A 22,302-nucleotide genomic window follows, 5' to 3' on the forward strand; every position below is an offset into this window, starting at 1 on the left:
TCCCTGTGTCCTCCAGCCATGGCTTCACGCCCTGGAGAGGCTAGAGGGATGGCAGCCTGAGTCTGGGGGGATGAGCATGACCCAGATGGGCCTTGGCCAGCACTGGGCCTGGGTCCAAGGCATTAGGGATGGGGTGGGTCCTCTTTAGTCTCAGAGGCACTACAGTGCCTCCTGCTGGGGCCACAGAAGAGAGACAGGCCTGGAGCCAGGACACCCAGACTGTTGGCTGAGATGGAGAAAGGCTATTTCCTTTTGCCATTTCATTCCTCCTTTCGGGAGGCCTGGGGGTGGAGACAGTGCGCCATCTTTCTTTTGTCTTCAGAGTCACCCCCTCCACTCTGTCCTCACCCCACAGCCTGAGGAGGGAGCTGTCTAAAAGCAGCCAGCTCCACCTCCCCACCCCCACCCCACCAGCAGGAAGAGGCTGTAGCCGGAGGGTTCTGCCCTGCCTGGCACTAGGCCCTGACACCTAAGTCAAGGCAGGCTTCATGGCGAACAAGGGGCCTGTGTGTCCTTGTTGAAGCTGGGCCCCTTTCTCTTCCCAGACTCTGGCCTAGGGAGGTGTGCAGTGGCTCAGGAACGAGAGAGGCCTCGGTGGAGGGGGCCATACCACTGGAGTCCCCCTTCTCAGAAAGAGCTCTTCCTGATAGGAAGTGAAACCAGAGCTCTGGGCGCTGAGCTGACACTGACCCCCACCCCCACCACCGTTCCCCCACGCCCCCACTTGTGTCAGGGCTTTATTTCTGACAGTTTAATTTAATTGAAGGCTTCAGGCTTCATTAAGGGTTGTTGGCACATTTTTAAGGGTCTTTGATTAGCTCTGAAGTCCTAACAGGAGAGTTAAGTATTATCATATGGGGAACTGGAGTCCACAGATATACCCCAGAGTACACGTCAAACCAGGACACAATCTGAGGCTGGTGGGAAACAAACTGTTCCTTTCATATCAGTTTCAAAAGCAAGGGGTGCCCTGAGTCTTCACTCATCCCTGCAGAGCCCTTTGGTCACAAGGCTGAGAGAAAACCGCACCCTTTCTCTGCTCCCTCTCCTCGACAGACCCATGGTACCCACACCGGACAGTCCTGCTGGGTTCCCTCCTCAGCACCACAGCCCTTCAGGGACCCTGTGCTTCTTCCCTGGGCCCCTTCCTGCCTCTTGCCTGGCCTTTCAGGACTCCAGCCAGGTCTACTGCGGCCATCACACATGCAGCTGCAGAATAATCTGAAAAGAACATGGAGTCACAGGCTGGTCTCTCCTGGAGCACGCCAGGCATTTCCTGATCTTCCTCTACCACCAGTAGCCGCATTTCCAGTTCCTTCCCCCTCTGCACCTTTTGTAACTGTGGCTTATGCTCTTATCTTACTCCAGCTGCCAGTCATGTTTTTCAAGTTCAGGTCCACATCCTACGTTTTCACTCTTAAGCTCCCAGAGATACTCAGAAATGTTCGCTTCCTTGCATCTGCTTGTTCCCCCTCACAGTCTTCACAGGCCAGACTCCAGCTGTGTGGTAGGACTCAGTTCAACTCCAACAGTGACTTGAAGGACAAACATTTTAGATTACAGTCACATCTTTCTGAACTTAAAAAAAAAAATTTTATTTATCTGGCTGTGCTTGATCATGGGGGATCTAGTTCCCTGACCAGGGATTGAACCCAGGCCCCCTGCATTGGGAATGTAGTCTTAGCTACTGGAAGTCCCCTGACTGAAACTGATGTTTGAAGATTACTAGAATATCTTTTCCAAAAAATTTTTCTAATGCAATTATCAAAAAATGTGAATCTCACTCATTTTACTCAAGACCTCACTGTCCTCCTCTGAGAGCAGAGTGGTTAGAAAGCTCTGGCGGTTAGAAAACGGTTCCTGCCTGCCCAACTGCAGTGGCGGTTTCTGACCACAAGAGGGCGCTCTGCAGGCAATGCTGCCTGCGGGAGGCAGGCCTCTGGGGCCTCGCCTTTCCTCCCTGCACTTTGCTTCCTATAAGGTGGGCAAAGGCTGGGTTTGTGCTGGTCATCTCCTTCCGTGTGACATTTCTGCCCCAAGCAGTGGTCTGTGCAGAGGCTGCTGTACTCCCTGAGGTGGCCGCCACAGCCCCACAGAAACTTCCCTCTTGTTTGGTGAATTGTTGGGGCTTCAAATATTTGAAAAGTTAAAGAGCCCCAGCAAAATTAGCCATCATCCTTAAAAACAGAAGTGAACCATCAGGTATCACTGATGAATTGGAATATACCTGTTTGTAGTCTTTGGAGTGAAGATGGGAAGAGTAGGGTGAGGGGTAGTATGATGGAAGCAGGTGCTTGACAGGAAACCCTCCCTCACCCCCATTATTGGGAAATTTATTCTCAGGATGTAAAACTCTTGATAATCAAAATGGATGTGAGCAGAGAAGTGCAGAGTCACCTTAAAGAGATAGCCGGGTTCTGGCCAGCAGGCCTTGCCTGAAACCCGTCTTGACACACACGGGAAGAGTGGCAGTCTGAAGGAGGGAAGCCAGGCTTCCAGGGAGGCCCGTCTGGTTTCTGGGGCCAGCTGGTAGGGAGGGTGAAGGTGAGCAGAACCCACTTTACCCCACAACCCACCAGGAGCCTGTGTCCCAGCTGGGTTCCTCTCGCTCGTCTCCACCTGACCCGGCTTCCTGCGTGGGTGCCCTCGGGAGAATCTGCTCATCAGAGCCCCACAGCCTTGGCGGTCCGGGTGGTCCCTGCCAGTGAGCCCGCCGGCGTTCTGGCTCCAGACAGCAGGGCAAATGCTAAATGAGTCAGCAGAACCACACAAAAGCAGGGGCTTCTGCTCAGGACAGCTACCCCCCTCCCAGGAACTTTGTACGGGTTGGGGACATGGTTCAGATTCAGAGACGAGGTCTGTGTCACCCATCCTCTGTGGCCCAGATTCTTGTTATTTAAACGGGGTGACGTGTATGAACTTGCTAAAGGAATTAAGCGAGTCGGCGGGAGAGCCTGGGTGCGGGAGATGCGAGCCCTAGAGATAGAGGTGCCAAGTCATTAGGACGACCTCTGCCAGGTGGGCTCCCTACCCCCATCTAAGCGACCCGCGGCTCCTCCCTCCACACTGTTCGGGCCCCTCCCTTGCATCTTCAGCCCCGGAAAGCCTCGAAAACTAGACTTCATTTCCTTCACCCCAGCCAAGTGCGAACGAACACTCGAGTCCCCGCCTCGCGCGCGACAGCCAAGAACCGCCAGGCAGGGACGCGAACGAGGGGAGCCGGCGTCCTTCTCAGCCCCGCCCCGCGGCGGGGGCTGGGGGAGCGACGTCACCGTGCTGCGGGCGCCCCCTCGCGGGAGCGCGGCCTGCATCCGCGCAGCCCTTCTTCGCATCTGGCCCCTGCCAATTGTGGGGGGAGGCGGGGGCGGCAGACTTTACTACCCCTTAAGTCCGGGTGACCTTGAGCCAAGCGCTTTCCATCTCACAGTCGCTCATCTGTAAAGCAGGGGTAATAATATTTGGCTAGTCTACCTCTCCCGGTTGTGAAACTCCACGGAGTTAATGAATAACGCTCATCTGCGGCTGCTTTTACATATATTGACTCCTAAGGAGGGCTGACGATGGCCAATGCCTGTTTTCGTCCATAAAACCGAGGCTGGAAAGGTTAACGGATGGGAAAACATTTTGTAAACTTCAAAGCACCAGGTAAGTTTAAGTCTCTGTTTCTCTATCTCTGTGTCTCTCAGCCCTCATCACACACACACACACACACACGGACACACACGTTTCTAGGTAGTAAGGGGCTTGGGAAAAGGTCCAGAGCCTCACGTGATAGGGTGGTACCATCACCTGCCTCCCTGCCTCCAGAACATTGCAGAGAGGCATCTTCTGACATCCCAGGGATTCTAAGCCTCCTAGGATCCCGAATTCCCATGGCATCCTTCCTGGGAGAAACCAGCAAGGTCCTTCCCGATGTGTTGCCTCAGCCCCTCCTGTTGGTGAGCTCCTCAGCCCGCTACCATGGCCCTACCCGTCTCTTACCTGGTGCAGGTGGACCAAGCAAGCCTTGAGTCCTGTGAATGACCCAGAAATCCAGGCAGTTGAGACCTGCGCATTGAGCGGTGACTTGTGCCTGGGGCAGGACAGGTGTCAGGCAGCGCGGTTAAGCAGGTCAGGGTTGTTTGTGATGTCACCTGCCCCCTGCACCTTTCCCTGACTATAACCTGCTCTGAGCTGAGCCGGTTTGGGGTTATGTTTTCCCTTCTTAGTCAGAGGGGACCCAGAACACTGAACAATGCCGAGGACAAAAAAGGCTGCCTGGTGGGTGTAATGGCAGGAGGAGGACAGACACGCTGGGGCCGGGCTGACCACAGCGGGTAGGCAGGACTCAGCCACACCCCCCAGGCCACATATAACTATGCCCTTCAAGACATTGATATTGAATATTAAAGAGAAAGTTACCAAAGATGTGCCCCATTTACAATTCCTGAATGGCTTAGACCACAGTTTCTGGCTTACGCACCCTACTCTCCTGAGATATTTCGTTCTTGCCCCTAACTTCAGCCATCAGCCTTTGCCTCCTGAACGTCTCTCTTTGATGCCCCACAACCCTGAAGTAGACTTCTAGACCCCTCAAACCCAGAGTGGTCCTCCTCCCCTCAGCCCCCATTTCTTTTTCTTTTTAAAATTTATTTCAATTGGAGGCTAATTACAACATTGTGGTGGTTTTTGCCGTACATTCACATGAATCAGCCATGGGTGTACATGTGTTCCCCATCCTGACGCTCCCTCCCATCTCCCTCCCCATCCCCATTTCTTTCTTTGACATTTTTTATTTTTATGCATTTACTCAGCTGCACCAGGTCTTCGTTGCAGCACGCGGGATTGTCTCGATGCAGCGAGCAGGATCTTTAGCTGCAGCGTGTAGGGTCTTTCTAGTTGTAGCATGCAGGATCTAGTTCCCCAACCAGGGATAGAACCCGGGCCCTGCACAATGTGCCTCAGCCCCCACTTCTCTTACCCTACCTCAGAAAAGGTGTGCACCCTGCCTCTGCCCACCCCTGTGTGAGCGCCCCACCTCAGCCTTTCCCTTCTCCAAGCTATGTCCCAAGGAGTCTCCAAGTGGGGGTTTTGTTTGGAACAACACAATTAGCTGGCTTGATTTAGTAGGTTTAACATATTTAGACTTACCCAACAGCTAGGTGATAGATACTTTTTCTCAAGCACACATGGAGGCTTTATTAATATTAACCACATCCTAGATTACAAAGGAAGTCTCAAATACAAAAGTTCAGCACTGTACACACCATTGTATATTGTCGACATAAATGAAAAGATAATATAAAACTGACCATTTTAAGCACTTTTAAGTGGATCAACAAAGGTACCATAAGGGTAATCAAAATCCTTTAAACTGAGTTAAAAATACTATATATTGAAATTTATGGGATATAGCTAAAATAGTACTTGAGAAGAAACTTATAGTCTTAAATCCTTATGTCTGAAAAGGGGAAAGGCTGAAACTTAATATGCTAAGTATTGAAGTTAAAAAAATAGAAATAGAACAACAGACTCGACCCTCTGAAAATAGAAGTCATGAGAAAAAGTTTAGCAGAAATTTTAAAAATAAAGGAATAAAGTAAAAAAATTTAAAGAATTAAGCAGAAAATTTATGTAAATAAAATAGATAAGTTCCTGGATGTAACAGTTGGACTGTGAAGAAAGCTGAGCGTGGAAGAATTGATGCTTTTGAACTGTGGTGTTGGAGAAGACTCTTGAGAGTCCCTTGGACTGCAAGGAGATCCAACCAGTCCATTCTGAAGGAGATCAGTCCTGGGATTTCTTTGGAAGGAATGATGCTAAAGCTGAAACTCCAGTACTTTGGCCATCTCATGCGAAGAGTTGACTCATTGGAAAAGACTCTGATGCTGGGAGGGATTGGGGGCAGGAGGAGAAGGGGACAGAGGATGAGATGGCTGGATGGCATCACTGACTCGATGGACGTGAGTCTGAGTGAACTCCAGGAGTTGGTGATGGACTGGGAGGCCTGGCATGCTGCGATTCATGGGGTCGCAAAGAGTTGGACACGACTGAGCGACTGAACTGAACTGAACTGGTGAAACTGATAATTATAAAAAAGGAAAAGACACAAAAAACAATTGTAGGTGTGAAAAGGAGACATACTTGAGACAGAACAGAGATTTAAAAGCTAGTCAAGGAAATAGAATGCCATAATCTTTAAAGCTTTAAAAAACATCCAGAAAAATTATTAAATAAAATTCACTCAAGGAGTAAATAGTAGAAAACTTGAATGCACTTATACCATGAAAAAAAAATGAGTTTCTAATTAAAATGTTTTCTTTAAAAAAATTTTAATCTTATTTATTATTTCTTTATTTGGCTGCACCAGGTCTTAGTTGCGGCACAGCGTGTGGGGATCTAGTTCCCTGACCAGTGATCGAACCCGGGGCCCCCTTCATTGGGAGCATAGAGTCTCAGCCACTGGACCTTCAGGGAAGCCCCTAAAATGTTTTCATATACAAAACAATAGAAACAGCAGGCAGTTTTATAGATGGGTTCTACAAAACTTAAAATAATCTCAGTGCAACATTAGTAAGTCTATTAATGAATTAAAAATATCAATAGATAAAGGAAATTTTAAAAACAATATTTTCAATAGATGGCAAAAAAATCTGATACTTATTCAGTTTAAGATGTATCGCAAATGGGGAGCAGAAACAGTAAATATGCTCAATGATGAAGAGTTCCTTTTCTGATCAGAAAGGAGACAGGGATGCCCAGGACCACTCTGTTCACACATCATTTTTCTGCAGGTCCTAGCTGGTACAGTGTAACAATAAATAAACACACAAGGGTTAGAAAGGCAAAAACCAAAATACCATTGTTTTCAGATGATAGCTAGGGTTGTACTAGAAAACAACAAAATATTGATGGACAAATTAAGAATTAGTAACATAGCTTACAGGAGAGGGCAATGGCAACCCACTCCAGTACTCTTGCCTGGCGAATCCCATGGATGGAGGAGCCTGGTAGGCTGCAGTCCATGGGGTCACTGGGAGTCGAACATGACTGAGCGACTTCACTTTGACTTTTCACTTTCATGCGTTGGAGAAGGAAATGGCAACCCACTCCAGTGTTCTTGACTGGAGAATCCCAGGGACAGGGGAGCCTGGTGGGCTGCTGTCTCTGGGGTTGCACAGAGTCGGACACGACTGAAGTGACTTAGCAGCAGCAACAGCAGCAACATAGCTTACCAAGTTGTGGGATCGATATACCACAATCAATTGCTTTTCAGACTCTCCAGGAAACAGAAAATGAACACAAATTTCCATTTGCCACTGCATCAAAAAATAACATAATAATCAAATGAGCAAATGCTGTGCAAGAAATGTCCCAGCAGAACATGGAAACTGAGGCAAAGAGATGGAACACTGGTTGGCCCTGCAGACCTGCTCCTCTGTCCCAACATTAATGTCAGATCCATTGGCCCAGGAGGATGTCAGTTCAGGAATTCAGGGATGTAAACTTCGTGAAACCAGGAAGACCAAAACTGATAGACCACGCCTGGCAGGCTCTGAACTTGGGGGGCTGCCTGTTCTGGGGGTTAAGGATCCAGAGCTGTGTGCCTGCCAAGTTGCTTCAGTCATGTCTGACTCTGTGTGACCCTATGGACTGCAGCCCGCCAGGCTCCTCCATCCACGGGATTCTCCAGGCAAGAATACTGGAGTGGGTTGTCTGTGTCCTCCTCCAGGGGATCTTCCCGACCCAGGGATCAAACTATTACGTATCCGTCCTTATACAGTCTCTGATGTCCTGATGCCCGAAGTTGTTTGATTCATCCATTGCCCTGTATCTAAACTCCCCTCAGTGGTCCCCTGACCCCCATGAACGACCATTTGCATTTCCTAACTAGAAGTCCCGGAATGAGCAGCAGCAGGGAGCCTCTATCCAGGCTGAATCTGTGTGCCCTGCAAGACCCTGCTTCGCTTTAGCTAGATAGGGGGTCTGCAGCACTTTTCTGCAAAAGGTGAGAGGGTAAATATTTAGACTTTGCAAGCTATATGGTCGCCATCTCAACTATCAGCTCCCTCATTGCAGTGTGAAACAAGCTAAAGCCAACATGTAAGCAGAGAAGAAAGCTGTGTTTCAGTAAAACTTTATGGACACAAATTCAAATTTCATCTACTTTAAAAAATATTTATTTTACTTGGCTGCACCAGGTCTTAGGTGCAGCATGTGGGATCTTTTAGCCGTGGCATGTGAGATCTAGCTCCCTGACCATCAGTGGAACCCAGGCCCCCTGCTTTGGGAGTGCAGAGTCTTAGCCACTGGACCACCAAGAAAGTCCACACATACTTTTCACATGCCAAAATACTATCTTTCTTTGATTTTTTTCAACCATTAAACAACATAAAAACCATTCTTATACACAGGCCATACAGAAGCAAGTGATAAGACCACTGGCTGAGGGCTGCAGTTTGTCGGTCCTTGCTTCATCTGGCGGCCCTCCAGGCAGCAGAAGGTGAGGCTGGGTCTCTGAGGCCTGGTTGGAAATAAAGGGTATCTTGGGAACATCAAGGATTGCAAAAGCTGCTAAGAATAGACTTCTGGGGATGGGGGTGGGGGGTGGTCAAGTCATCTTTAACAGCCTTCAGTGGCTTCCCTGACCCTAAGTTAAGGTCAGAACTACTTAGCATGGCATTGTGACCCTATGTGACCTGATTCCTGCCTGCCGGGCCACTTTCAGTGACCTCTGCCTCCCCGGGCTTCCCTGGTAGCCCTGGGCTCAGATGGTAGAGCGTCTGCCTGCAATGCGGGAGACCTGGGTTCGATCCCTGGGTTGGGAAGATCCCCTGGCGAAGGAAATGGCAACCCACTCCACTATTCTTGCCTGGAGAATCCCATGGACAGAGGAGCCTGGTGGGCTATGAGGTAGCAAAGAGTGGGACACAACTGAGCAACTTCACTTTCTTTCACTTTTACTTTGCCTCCCTTGAGGGTTCCTGGTCCTTCTGTCAGGGCTGTGCCTTCCCCATGCTTTCCCTTTACTAGGGGTAGACCTGTGCCAGCCACCTTCCCCAGGCTGAGCTGGGAACTCCGAGGTTTCTCCCCTGCTTCTAGCTGCTCTGATTCACAACTGGTCTGCTGCAGCTCCCCCCAGTGGGCTGACGGCTTCTTGTCTTGTTTCCACATCTCCATGTGGTAAGGCAAGGCTTACAAGTGGGGCTTAGTGAGTGTCGGTGAGCTGGAAAGGTCATCCTGGGAGGCTTCCAAAAGAGAAATTAGAATTTCTGTGCTGGTGTTGAGACTTGAGATTTTCCCATTAGGAACCCCCTGAGGAATTTTTGCTCCCCACACTGGCCCACAGGAGTGATATTTGTTCTGCTTCCGGCTTAAGTTTGAGAAACAGCATCCGCACTACTGGACTTCTGCAGCAGGGGGTACAGGAGTTAGTGGAGCAAAGGCTCTGAGCTGACCCACCCAGGGGTACTCACTAAAGCCTTCCTCTCCCACTTTCTAGGTGTGCAGACTCACTCCCACCTCTAAACAGGACTGTGAAATACTGTGAATGCTGTTGTGAACCAGGGAGCAGGTGCTTAATTAACTAACCCCTTATGTGCATAGGAAGGGCAGGTGCACTGGTGGGGGTGATGCTCCTGGTTTGAGGTTTCCATCAGGAACAGAGCAGCCAGGGCCCCCTCCTAGCAGCAGCGCCCACGCCCCTTCCCACACTCACTGACTTCTCCCAGCCACAGGCTTATCCCAGACCATAATGAAGAGAAGTAGAAGTCTATGGAGAGATGAAATTGAGGTAATGGGGGCAGAGCTGTTGAGGTCTGGAGTGTGGGCCAAGGAGAAGGGAAGGAAGGGTCCTTTGTTCCCTGGAACTCAACGTATGAACAAAGAAAATGTGAAAGAATGAGACTGGGCACCAGGGCTGCTGAGGGAGGTCCGCGGGTGGGTGGTGGGGGAACTTCTCCCCAGCATGCCAGGGACCGACAAAGCAGGCCACGAAGGGAGTTGCTGGACATCCACAAAGTCACAGCGTAGGGAGGGGCCATTCTCTTCTGGAGGGGATCTGCGTAAAGGAGGCTTCAGAAATAAGGCCTTGGAAAAGTAAGGCCAGCTCACCAGCTGGAGGGCACGCAAACGGGGCAGAGACATCAGAGGAGGGCGTCCCTGGCCCTCTGGCACTCCCTGGGCAGGCCCATGGCCTTGAGGCTCCTGGGAGACCCGACTTCCCAGATCTAGGCAGCTGCAGGAGGAGGGAAAAGGGTGGGAAAAAAAGAACAAGGAAGCCAGACTGAGAAACAACTCGATATGCAAGTCTCTGCGCTCCCTCACCTGTGGGCGGCTGCAGAAACTGGGGGTGGAGGGTGGGAGCGGTCCGTCGGGTAAGCGACCCCATCCCCAGAGTCTGCTCTCTGAAGGCGGTACCCTCAGAGCCGCCCCACCGGCCGGTGTGCTGTGTGATCGAAAGGGGGAGAAGTGGGGTCATCCCCGCTCCACCCCACCCCGGACGCAGTGCCAGGCTAGCTGGGCCTGGCGGGTAGGGTAATGCGCCCCCTCTGCAGTTTCCTGGAGGAAATGAGGGTATAGCCCACTTGGCCCCCAGGATCCCAGCAGTGCGGTTGCGGGGCGAAGCCGCCGCAGAGGCACAGCCCAGGCCGCAGAGGGAGGGGCGGGGCCTCGAGGGAAGGGGCGGGGCAGGGCCGCCCTGGCCGGTCTGGAAGCTGCTGGAAGTGTCGCAGCACCGCCGCCCTGGCTCCTTCCGCCGCGTGTGCAGGCAAAGAGTCCCCTCGCCGGCTGGAGCCAGCGCCCGACCCGCAGCCGGAGCCACGCCTTGCGGCGAAACGCTGGCCCGCCCCCGGGAGGGCCTGTATTCCGGGTATGCCCACGAAGTGGGACCTCTTTAATTCCGCAACGCTCGCGGAAAAGACCCCTTTCCCGTATCAGGCAATTGGAGTATCTGTAGGGCAGCTTCTAATGAGGAGGTCAAGCCGCGGAGCGTAGAGGGGAGTGGGTGACCCCTGTTTAGGCTTGGACCTTAGTCCCGAGGCTGGGACTCTCGGGAGTGGAGACGCCTGCCCTGCAGGTTTTTACAGAGATCAGTGGGGAATCCTCGCCTCTAGTTCCACCGTTTATGTTACATGAGGACTCCCAACATGTGTTTCTGATGGTGTCCTGTTTTAGGAGCGCGGAGACGGGGCTGTGAACATGAGTAAATACGTGTACTCTCAGGGCCGGCGGCTCCCGCCTTTCACGGTCCCCTCCCCTATTTTGGACCGTGACGTTAAGGTGGGCGGGCGGGCGGCGGCAGGTGCGCGGCCGACAGGCATCCTCCTTTAAGGCGGAGGGATCCGGGGGCGGGCAGCTGGGTGGTGCTTCGCCTTATATAAGCCGATTGGGGGCACACAGCCGTTCTCTTGAGTCACCCCCGCGCAGCTTTCTTGCGGCGCGTGAGCCCGAGGCAGCCATTGCCCGCTTGGTGTTCTCTAGTACCTGTGATTCTTATCCTTAAAGGTAAGGCTTCGATCTCATGTGGGCTTTTCAGGTTATCTTGTTCTTTCGCGTTGCTTTCGGTATACGCGTCCTTTCCGAGACCTACATCTCGTATTGGGGCGGATTCTGGCGTAGCGCTCCCATTTCTTCTCTTGGGGGAGGCCTGGGAGCGAGCTCTTGAGTTTAGACTCTTTTCTATGGTTGGCGGCGGGGCTGCTTTTCCGCAGATATTAAGCGTTGTTTTGTGGGGCCGCAGAATGGGGCGCGGGGTAGGCACTGCACGTGGTGGCCGCGCCGGCCCGGGACGCTGCCATGCTTGCCTCTCCACTTCCGGACGCGGCTACGGGGCGCCGGAGGGTCCCCGAGCGGGTTGGGTGGGCGCGCCCGCTGTGACTCAGCAGGGCTGGTCATGACCAGGTTTTGCCACTTGTTCTATCGGACGCAATTTTTTTAAAGTCCTTTTGTTCGGGGCTTTTCCGTGAGGGTCTGCGAAGAGCTCCGTTTTCGGTCGCCGGCGGCGTATATCTTGCTTCCTCCATCCTTCTAGATCTTTCCTTCGTCTCGGTGGAGGAGGGGCTGGCGAGCGGAGGGGGCAGGCTCTGGTATTCGTGGGCACGTCCTTTCCCCCGCCCCTCTCCGAGAGCTGAGATTGTTCTGGAAGCTTCTGGAGCCCGGCGCCCCGCCCTGGTGCCCGGATGTTGGGGCCAAGGGAGGCTGCGCGGTGGCGCCCCCTCCTCGCATGGTCGACGCATGTCCAGCCGTGACGAGAGTCGTCCCGGCAGACTAAGGGCACTATCTTAGTGTTTGGTTTGGTCTTGAGCGTCAGTCACGTGTGCAGAGGGGTCACGATGGAGCCCTTTCTTTATCTGTTCTTTGTCTTTATAGCCCACCTGGATAGGCATCCCGCCAATCTCGAGTTAGCTGTCCCTACTACGGGAGGCAGCAGTACCATATTATCTCCTTTGAGTTACCTAATGGGAGGACAGTTTTAAATCATTGCCCTTTAATGTGAAACCTGTTAACCTTGAAGGTGGAACTATAGTCAGTAATCTGCGTATTTAAATATGTGTGAATTTACCTCGTTTTCGAGATACCTGGATTGGAATGCCTAACAAACTAGATTGTGCTGATCTATGATTCACTTAACAGGAGTTTGGCTTCAAAATACCTTATAAGAAACATTAATGCAATTTGTTCAATGTGTCAGCGCGTCCCTCGCCCCATTGTTTCTAAGGGTGCTGCCTGAAATTGATAGAGGGGAGGATTTTCCAGTCTTAGTACCCAGCTCAAAACAGTATGAATAGAGTCTCTTCATGTGTATTGTGGCTGAGGGTGAACTTGAGGAGTCTTAAATTCTTGCCTTTTTATTTTAGATGCCTGAGGAAGTGCACCATGGAGAGGAGGAGGTGGAGACATTTGCCTTCCAGGCAGAAATTGCCCAACTCATGTCTCTTATTATCAACACCTTCTATTCCAACAAGGAAATTTTTCTTCGGGAGTTGATCAGTAATGCTTCTGATGTGAGTGCCCTGAATGTCTTCATTGACGTTGGTTTTTTGTTTCTCAAGTATTCTAAGAGACGGAAAGTGGGGTGGTTTGGCTGATAAAGGTGATATAAATTTAACTGCCATTCCAAAAAGTATTGTCTTGCTCTCTGTGGATAGATAGGATACTGTAACCCACTGGATGTCATCCTCAACCTACAAGCTAAAGGAGTAATCAGAATTAGGGTATTTGGGGAGTTTAAAAAACTTTCTTTTGGGTGAGATGGGTTTTGAAGAAGCAGAATTGTAAAACTGCAATTTTGTACTTTTCAGGCCTTAGACAAGATTCGCTATGAGAGCCTGACAGACCCTTCCAAATTGGACAGTGGTAAAGAGCTGAAAATTGACATCATCCCAAACCCCCAGGAGCGTACTCTGACTCTGGTAGACACAGGCATTGGCATGACCAAAGCTGATCTTGTAAATAATTTGGGAACCATTGCCAAGTCTGGCACTAAAGCGTTTATGGAGGCTCTTCAGGTACGTGGTTGGTTAGGCACAGCCCATTTATATTATTGGTGTTTGCTTTGCCATTTCTTTGAAACTTGAGTTTGACTATTTTAAACTTTTTGGCAGGCTGGTGCAGACATCTCCATGATTGGGCAATTTGGTGTGGGCTTCTACTCTGCTTATCTAGTGGCAGAGAAAGTGGTTGTGATCACAAAGCATAACGATGATGAACAGTATGCTTGGGAGTCTTCTGCTGGAGGTTCCTTCACTGTCCGTGCTGACCATGGTAAGCTGGCTTTCCTGTTAAGGTGTCTGGATTAGAATTCTGGGGAAACAGTAATGAAGATCTTGAGTATTGTATGTGTAAAGCAGTTATAGTTCTGCGTTTATTTAGTTTTTTATATTGTTCTGATTAATTTTTTCTAGGTGAGCCTATTGGCCGTGGTACCAAAGTGATTCTCCACCTGAAGGAAGACCAGACAGAGTACTTGGAAGAGAGGCGGGTCAAAGAAGTGGTGAAGAAGCACTCTCAGTTCATAGGCTATCCCATCACACTTTATGTGAGTATGGACTGGTAACTCAAGTGCAGGTAACTGCTGCTTTAGAGAATTGCATGGACTTTGGGTTTTTTTTGTTGTTTTTTTTTTTTTGCACTCTGAAACTGTCATCTTTGATCCTTCTAGCTGGAGAAAGAACGTGAGAAGGAAATCAGTGATGATGAGGCTGAAGAAGAGAAAGGTGAGAAAGAAGAGGAAGATAAAGATGATGAAGAGAAGCCTAAGATTGAAGATGTGGGCTCAGACGAGGAGGATGATAGTGGCAAAGATAAGAAAAAGAAGACAAAGAAGATAAAGGAGAAGTACATTGATCAGGAAGAACTGAACAAGACCAAGCCCATTTGGACCAGGAACCCTGATGACATCACCCAGGAGGAATATGGAGAGTTCTACAAGAGTCTTACCAATGACTGGGAAGATCACTTGGCAGTGAAGGTAAGAAGTCTTGCTTGTTGGCTCAATAGGAAGCGCTGATACGGACAAATGGAACTTACCCAACTGGTTGGTAGCTGGGAACTGTGAATGCTGAGTTTATTTGCAAATGGACCCTTCCAGGGCGGAGAAATGACATCTTCCCCTGTGACCTGTCTCTGGAGGCTTTACCCACCTGGAGTCTTTGACCCAAAGGTTATACAGTGCTTGTAGTTAGATTCACTTAGGGCATTAGGGCTTAAATTTTCTCTACAGGGATAAGAAGGTTTTTGTTTCAAATAACTGGACATTTTGGTATTGGGACCAGAAGCCACTCTTAAGTACATAGTTGGCTTATCTTGGATTTCTTTCAGCACTTCTCTGTAGAAGGTCAACTGGAATTCAGAGCACTGCTGTTCATCCCCCGTCGGGCTCCTTTTGACCTCTTCGAGAACAAAAAGAAAAAGAACAACATCAAACTGTATGTCCGCCGTGTGTTCATCATGGACAGCTGTGATGAGTTGATTCCGGAATATCTCAGTGAGTATCTTTTTGCCCTAATGTAGTTCGTTTCAGCGTTCTCAGGGGGACTGGAGTCTTTATCTTAGATTAAGGATCCTCTGCAGCACAACAAGTGAAAGTTTGGTGAGAAAATCGGTCCTTCTGTTGAATCCAGATGACCTTATATATCTTTTATCTTTATCCTGGCGACTCCTGTATCTTTAAAACCCAGCTTCCATATTTTGATTTCAGACTTCATCCGTGGGGTGGTTGACTCTGAAGACCTCCCCCTGAACATCTCCCGAGAAATGCTCCAGCAGAGCAAAATTTTGAAGGTTATTCGTAAGAACATTGTTAAGAAGTGCCTTGAGCTCTTCTCTGAGCTAGCAGAAGACAAGGAGAACTATAAGAAATTCTATGAGGCGTTCTCTAAAAACCTGAAGGTAAGCAGCAAGTACTTGCTTAATAATGGGTTTTTTTCATTCGGTTAGAGGAGAAGAAGTTATTTCCTAACAAAATGATTTTTTTCCGCTACCCATAAAGCTTGGAATCCATGAGGACTCCACTAACCGGCGACGCCTTTCTGAGCTGCTGCGCTATCACACGTCCCAGTCTGGAGACGAGATGACTTCTCTCTCAGAATATGTGTCTCGCATGAAGGAGACGCAGAAGTCCATCTATTACATCACTGGTGCGTTGGAACCTGGGTCTGATCAAAGCCTTTTTTTAGAGGTGTGGGGAGAACACTCAAGGGTCCTGGGGAACTGGCAGGATGAGGCATTTTGGCCCTGGAGTCACACTGAGTAATCCTACAGGTGAGAGCAAAGAGCAGGTTGCCAACTCTGCATTTGTGGAGCGCGTGCGGAAGCGGGGCTTTGAGGTGGTGTACATGACAGAGCCCATCGATGAGTACTGTGTACAGCAGCTCAAGGAGTTTGATGGGAAGAGTCTAGTCTCTGTGACCAAGGAGGGCCTGGAGCTGCCCGAGGATGAGGAGGAGAAGAAGAAGATGGAGGAGAGCAAGGCAAAGTTTGAGAACCTCTGCAAACTCATGAAGGAGATCCTGGATAAGAAGGTGGAGAAGGTAAGCCATTATGAAACTAAGTTACCTTGTTAGAGATGCCTTCAGAGTGGTTTCCTTCCATCTTTGGCTGCTACAGTTAGTGGTTTAGGCAGCCTAATTTGTTTAGTGCCCTCCTATTTTTTATTCCAAGATTGGTATTTCTATAGAGCTTAGCAAAGATGAGGCATCTTTTCTCCAAAAAGTGGACAGAAGCATCTTTGCCTTGAGGTGGTAATTGGAAATATAATGAGTTTTTCTGACTGCCCTCAGGTGACGATCTCCAACAGGCTTGTGTCGTCACCCTGCTGCATCGTGACCAGCACCTACGGCTGGACCGCCAACATGGAGCGCATCATGAAAGCCCAGGCGCTTCGGGACAACTCGACCATGGGCTACATGATGGCCAAAAAGCACCTGGAGATCAACCCTGACCACCCCATCGTGGAGACCCTGCGGCAGAAGGCAGAGGCGGACAAAAACGACAAGGCCGTCAAGGACCTGGTGGTGCTGCTGTTCGAAACTGCACTGCTCTCCTCTGGCTTCTCGCTTGAGGATCCCCAGACCCACTCCAACCGCATCTACCGCATGATAAAGCTCGGCCTGGGTGAGTGCCCTTGTGCTCTCAAGCAGCAAGGTGTGTCGGGCGCGTTTGAAGGCTTTTGGGGCATATCTCAAGTGGTTTCTTTCCTGCTCTTAGGCATTGATGAAGATGAGGTGACGGCAGAGGAGCCCAGTGCTGCTGTTCCTGATGAGATTCCCCCCCTTGAGGGTGACGAGGACGCCTCTCGCATGGAAGAAGTAGATTAGGAGTTTCTACCTGCAGACTGCTCCCTCTGTATAGCGTCCCCATGGCTCCTGCAGCAGCAGCCCCAGTGGCCCTGGCCCACATGGTTTCCTCTGCTGATGTCTAGTGGTTTTATTTCTGTCCTTCTAAGGCAGGATACATGGACCTCAAGCCCTCTCTCTCTCCACGTTTGACATGGGGTTTGAATGTTGTGTGTTGTGTTTTTTTTGTTTATTTTGTTCTGAAATTAAAGTATTAAAAATAAAGAAGATGCAGGTTTTTTACACAGTTCTGCTCTCGTAGATTTAAGTATATACAGTGCTGCCTTCGGAGTCATCCTATATGTATCCCTTTACAAATCTTAACCTGCCATTATTCTGAGTAGATAACATGGTACATAAAGTGAAAGTCAAAGTTGTTCAGCCATGTCCACTCAGTTTTGTCTGACTCCTGAGACCCCATTGGAGTGGGTAGCCGTCCCCGTCTCCAGGGGATCTTCCCAACCCAGGTCTCCTGCATTATGTGCAGATTCTTTTTATCAGCTGAGCCACCAGGGAAGCCCAGTTACGGTACATAGGAAGATATTAAAACCATCACCAGTAAATTTAGAAGTCATAAAATGAGACATAAAGTGGGAGAAAATAATTGCAAATGATGCAACAGACATAAGCTAAATTTCCAAAATAGCTCATTCAACTCCAGTCAAAAAACGGGCAAAGAACTAAATAGACATTTCTCTTAAGACATAGGTGGCCAGTAGATGCATGAAAAGATGTTCAAGATGCTAATTTGAGAAATGTAAAACAAAATGATGTACTACCACACATGGGTCCGAATGGCCATCATTTAAAAGCTGCAGTAACATGCTGGAGAGGGTGTGGAGAAAAGGGGCCGTTCCTACGCTACAGGTGGGACTGGGTTGTCTTGGTCCAAAGCTGGTGCAGCCACAGTGGAAGACATTCCTCAGAAAACTAAAACAGGCAATCCCACTCCTGGACGTAACATCCAGAGAAAACATCAAATAAAAACCTACACCTCTGCGTTCACCGCAGCGCTATGGACAGTAGTCAAGAATGGACACACGGTCACTGGTAAGGAAGGTGTACACATACAGTGAAATGCTACTCGGCCCCTGGCAATGAAGTGATGCCATCTGCAGCAACATGGATGCCACTGGAGGTTATACTAATAGGGAGGACATACCACTTGATAACCACCTATGTGGGATATGTGTGGAAAATACAACATCAATCTCTGAATCAAGTCATGAACAACAGACTGGTGGTTGAGTGGGGCATTATGGTCAGCTGGCCTAAGTGTTCCTATGTAGAAAGCAGTCCTACAGAGAACTACATTCAGTATCTTATAAACCATAATGGGGAAAAATACTGTAAAACAATCACTGCTGTGCAGCAGAAATTAACATTGTGAATTAGCTACAATTTTTTCAAAATAATGATAAACACTGAAGGTAAGTGGTGTAGTGGTAAAGAACCCACCTGCCAATGCAGGAGACGGTAAGAAACGTGAATCCAATCCCGGGTCGGGAAGATGCCCTGGAGGAGGGAATGGCCACCCACTCCAGTATTGCTGCTTGGAGAATCACATGGACAGAGGAACCTGGCGGGCTATGGTCCATAGGGTCACAAAGAATTGAACACAACTGAAGCAACTTTGCACAGACTTTCAAAAGTCCCTTTCCTAAGCTTAGCACATACAGACGATTTTCCACTCAAAATTTGAGTTTACTATGGTAGTACAAAAGCATACATTCAGTACTTTCTGAGTTTTGATCTTTCCCTGGGCTGACAGTATGAGGTAGCTTCACTGGTGTTGCTGGGCATTGAGCTGCAGTTTCCAGTCAGCCACCAGGCCACAAACAAGGACAAAGAAATGGTACATGTTAACAACCACTGTGTTTTTTTCACTTTCAGTATTTAAACAAGTTAAACATTTGACACTTGTAAAACAGAGATTGTAGGCTGTTCTGAGCTAATGGAAGTTTTAAGTATCTGAAGTTGAATGTTTGTACTTAGTCAACCAAAACACAGGACCAAACCCACTGCAGCAATTTAATAAAATAAGAGCAAAAGTTATATTTCCAAAGTACCAAAACCTGCAACTGGTTCATAGGGCAGAGCCTAGGGATCCAGGAGCAGGGGGGCTGGTGGTGCTGGGCAGGATTCCCAACCCCTCGCCCAGCACAGCACCATCGTTCACTTTCTCTCCTGGGAAAGCAGCCTCGGGAGCCTACACTTGTGCTTCTCTCACCAGAGGAAGAAACGCATGTCTCAGAGTCTGAAAGGGTAGTAGTCAAGGTAGGGGACAAGCACAGGTGGGGCACCAGCACAGCCTCCAAGGCAAGACTTCGCGAACCGGAGGAGGGAGGGGCTTCGGAAGGCGCCTCCACCTTCTCAGTCCCCCACCGTTCTCTCCACCCTGGGGAGAGTCCTGCCCACTGGAGGCTGGGTGACTTAAGGCAACAGGGAAGGCCGCCTCCTGGGCTCCCTGCCCCCTGCTGCAGCGCTGGTCGAGAAACCTGCATTTTGCCCGGGAGCCAGCTGCCTCCAAGGAGAGACAGTAGGAGAGGAAAACTGGTACAGTGAGCGGGTCCCAGTCATCCCTTGGGCCCTCAAACCTTCTGCACAGATGACTCGACTGGCATGGCCTTCTTTCCCCGCTGCTTTAGACGGCCCCGGGCGTAGACCCGGAGCAGGAGGGCAGCAAAGACCACAGCCACTCCCAGGCCCCCCACCACAGTGACAGTGTGGCCGTAGAGGAGGCAGGAAAGGAGGATGGCGAAGGCCTGGCGGAGGGTCATGATGATGGTGAAGACGGCAGCCCCAAACTGCCCGATGGTGTAGAAGATGAAGAGCTGGCCACACGCAGAGCAGATGGAGAGCAGCAGGGTGTGTGCTGCAAACTCGCTGTGTCGCCCCATGAAGCGGATGCCCTCCAGGAGGGCCCCCTGCTCCAGCAGGGAGCCCACCGTGAAGAGGCAGGAGAAGAGATTGACCCCAAACATCATCTGCACCGACGACATCTTATAGGCGAACAGGGCGTCCTGCCAGTTGGAGGTGAAGCTGTCGAAGGCAATGTAGCCTGCCAACAGGATGAGGCCTGAGAGCGTGGTGGCCGGGGAGCTGTGGGGCTCCGGTCCGCTGGACAGCAGGAACATGCTGACCCCGATGGAGATGAGGCCAGCCGTCAGATATTCCCAGTGCTCATAGCTGCGCCGAGACACCAATTTTCCCATCAGCATAACGGGGATCACCTTGGAGGCCTTGGCCAGCACCTGGGTGGGGAAGCTGACGAACTTGAGAGCTTCGTATTGGCACCAGCTGCTGAGCACATTCGACAGGCTGGCAAAGGAGTACCGGTACATGGGTGCCCCATGTCGGGGCTGCTTGCATAAGATGCAGTAGACGCCAGCCACCATCAGGGCCAGGATGCGGTTCATGAGCACCAGGAACTGAGAGTCCGAGAAGCGCTCGCCTGGTGACGTGGCCGTGGCCCCATAGCTGCGGGTCATCACTCTTTCCTGCAGCACTCCCCACGTCAGATAAGACACCTTGATGGGGCAGGGCAGAGACAGCGGAGAAGATACTCAAGAGAAGGAAACAGCAGGCAGGCCCCAAAGCATCCTGACAACCTCCTCCTTTCTCAGGATGATGTTGAGAATTATTAAAATGGACAGATAGCTCTCTGTAGTAACTACAAGTTACTTGCCTCTTCTCTCCCAAACCTGGACTCACCTTGTTGAGAATCAAGTGTGTGTGAAACACAATGACTAATGTCCCCAGAGTAGGGTATGTCAGAGCTGACTCCATCCAAGTATTTTCTTTTCTATTTTCAACCAATTCTGGGGGTCTAGACTTCTTAACGAAGATCGGACACCCGTGAGTTCAACTTAGCATAATGGAAACAGAAGTGCCCACTCCAACATGCCGTGGGGTTAGTGTCCCTCTCACATGCAGTAGTGGGGGAAGGCTGAAAATTTTATCATCCATTTACGGTATATTTACAAGAGGAAGGGAGAAATCACGGAGGGTAGAGAGAGGAGGAAAGAAAAGACCGTGCTTCCTCCAACCACCCCTAAGATGATGGTATGCCTCTGGGAGAACACACAACACAGCCACCAGCAAACTGTTGGGACTGGTGGGGTGATAGCGCTGGCTCCTCGGGGACCTCACCCAGGGAAAGCAGCAGAGCCCACCTACCTACCTGGAGCCCCGAGGCACAGAACAGCAGCTTCAGGGCCTGCCAAGTGGGACTGGTCTCCGCTGGTTCTGCCCGGGCAGCCAGGGGAACCTCATCCGGGGCCTTGGGCTCATTGCCAAACACACAAGTTTTCACCAGGGGGAAGCACAGACCCCTACCTGGAGAAAGTACATAAGGTGAAACCGAAGCTTTCCCAGCACTTCACCTTCCCCACTGCTGCCAGCCCGCCCTGCCGCGCTTGCCAAAGCACATCCCCTTTGCACCGCCGGCCAACTCTCCTAATTTTTAATCTAGAGTAAGCACACTTCCCTCACCCTGTCCCCACACACCTGTTTCCAGGTAGTTCTTCCGCCTGAAGTACTGCACCAGCAGGTAGCCAGGCACCATAAAGCTTGCATAGCCAGCCGCGTTCACCAAAAAGCGGAAGAACCAGAGCTGAGTCCACGACTCCGGAGGGGCTTCGGGGTTCTTCTCCCCACCTGCCCCCAGGGAGGGGAGCGCAGCCAGCACCACCACTGCCCACCACCTGCGGGCACGGCGGACAGAAAGATCAGAGTACAGCTCCTCACCCTCTGGGCCCTCCTGAGGGGACGACACTGGAGAAGGGCCCGGAGCCTCCTCCCCGCCCCCCTCAGCTGCAGCCCAGCACGGACAAAGAGCCTCTCTCTCTCCTGGGGGGGGAGGGGGGGGCGGCGCGAGTCAGGCTGGGCTCCCTCCGTCCCCAAGAGCGGACCCGCCCCTCCGGCCACACAGGTTCCCTCTGTTCCCTCCAGCGCCCGCCGGCCGCTCCGGTTAGAGGCGCGGCGCCCTCCAACCCCGCCCTCGGGGCTCCCGAAGCTCCAGGGTCCCTCCCGCGACTTCTCTCCCGATCCTCCTGGAGCCCCCGAGGAGCACAAGGCCACGGCGCATCCCCACCCGCGCAGGCTCCGGGCGGCTCTAGGCCGGCCACCGGCCCGGGAGCCGGGACCCCGCCCGGCCCCCCGCGCGCTCGGAGGAGCGGCGGTCACGTGTCGCGGGGCTCGGTCACGTGGGCTCGCCGCTCCCCCCACCCCCTAGTCCCCACCTGGGGTCCATGGTCCCGGCTGCGTGGGGCGGAGGGGGGCCGGGGACTGCGGGGCCCCGGGCCGCGCGCTCCCTCCGCTCCCACTGTGGCCTCCAGGAGCCACCGGCCAGCGGAAGTGCAACGCTCTTCCCGCCTCCCTCCCGCGGCCCCCACTCCGCCCCCGGCCGTGACCACGCAGCGCCCTGGGCCGCCGCTGTGCCATAGCGCCCCCTCGCGGCCCGGCGGGAGCCGCGGCTCAGCGCGCG

At 51.3% G+C, this 22,302-nt stretch overlaps 2 protein-coding genes across 5 annotated transcripts; one reads left to right on the top strand and one right to left on the bottom strand.

The window, feature by feature from the left end:
• Positions 1–10,737: 10,737 nt before the first annotated feature.
• Positions 10,738–17,061, top strand: HSP90AB1 (heat shock protein 90 alpha family class B member 1). Of its 2 annotated transcripts, none has more exons than XM_086371872.1 (12): positions 10,738–10,849; positions 12,837–12,983; positions 13,281–13,487; positions 13,584–13,743; positions 13,884–14,017; positions 14,141–14,449; positions 14,800–14,965; positions 15,179–15,369; positions 15,470–15,617; positions 15,742–16,010; positions 16,260–16,593; positions 16,687–17,061. In XM_086371872.1, the coding sequence occupies exons 2-12, from the start codon at positions 12,837–12,839 to the stop codon at positions 16,794–16,796; spliced, it is 2,175 nt and encodes a 724-aa protein (XP_086227998.1). In that variant the 5' UTR covers positions 10,738–10,849; the 3' UTR covers positions 16,797–17,061. The 2 variants fall into 2 exon arrangements, with proteins under 2 accessions (XP_086227998.1, XP_086227997.1); XM_086371871.1 differs by lacking the exon at positions 10,738–10,849 and adding an exon at positions 11,385–11,484.
• Positions 17,062–18,670: 1,609 nt separating this feature from the next.
• On the bottom strand, positions 18,671–22,158 carry SLC35B2 (solute carrier family 35 member B2). Of its 3 annotated transcripts, none has more exons than XM_086371892.1 (4): positions 22,058–22,158; positions 21,324–21,520; positions 20,998–21,152; positions 18,671–20,344 (listed from the first exon to the last, which is right to left on the bottom strand). In XM_086371892.1, the coding sequence occupies exons 1-4, from the start codon at positions 22,066–22,068 to the stop codon at positions 19,406–19,408; spliced, it is 1,302 nt and encodes a 433-aa protein (XP_086228018.1). In that variant the 5' UTR covers positions 22,069–22,158; the 3' UTR covers positions 18,671–19,405. The 3 variants fall into 3 exon arrangements, with proteins under 3 accessions (XP_086228018.1, XP_086228020.1, XP_086228019.1); XM_086371894.1 differs by having other exon boundaries at positions 20,998–21,148; positions 22,058–22,144; XM_086371893.1 differs by lacking the exon at positions 22,058–22,158 and adding an exon at positions 21,910–21,984.
• Positions 22,159–22,302: the final 144 nt, after the last annotated feature.

Source organism: Bos grunniens, chromosome 23 (assembly GCF_055505025.1).
Source record: "Bos grunniens cultivar Pamir isolate PY7600 chromosome 23, Bosgru_T2T1.0, whole genome shotgun sequence".
In the NCBI taxonomy this organism is placed as follows: Eukaryota; Metazoa; Chordata; class Mammalia; order Artiodactyla; family Bovidae; genus Bos; species Bos grunniens.

Bases quoted from the DNA above. Each gene is read 5' to 3' on its own strand.
- HSP90AB1 (XM_086371872.1), top strand. From the start codon at position 12,837: ATGCCTGAGGAAGTGCACCATGGAGAGGAGGAGGTGGAGACATTTGCC. The intron at 13,488-13,583 runs GTACGTGGTTGG...ACTTTTTGGCAG, and splicing joins CGTTTATGGAGGCTCTTCAG to GCTGGTGCAGACATCTCCAT. The intron at 13,744-13,883 runs GTAAGCTGGCTT...AATTTTTTCTAG, and splicing joins CACTGTCCGTGCTGACCATG to GTGAGCCTATTGGCCGTGGT.
- SLC35B2 (XM_086371892.1), bottom strand. The intron at 21,153-21,323 runs GTGTGTGGGGAC...TACTTTCTCCAG, and splicing joins GAAGAACTACCTGGAAACAG to GTAGGGGTCTGTGCTTCCCC. The intron at 20,345-20,997 runs GTAGGTAGGTGG...TGCCCCATCAAG, and splicing joins TCTGTGCCTCGGGGCTCCAG to GTGTCTTATCTGACGTGGGG.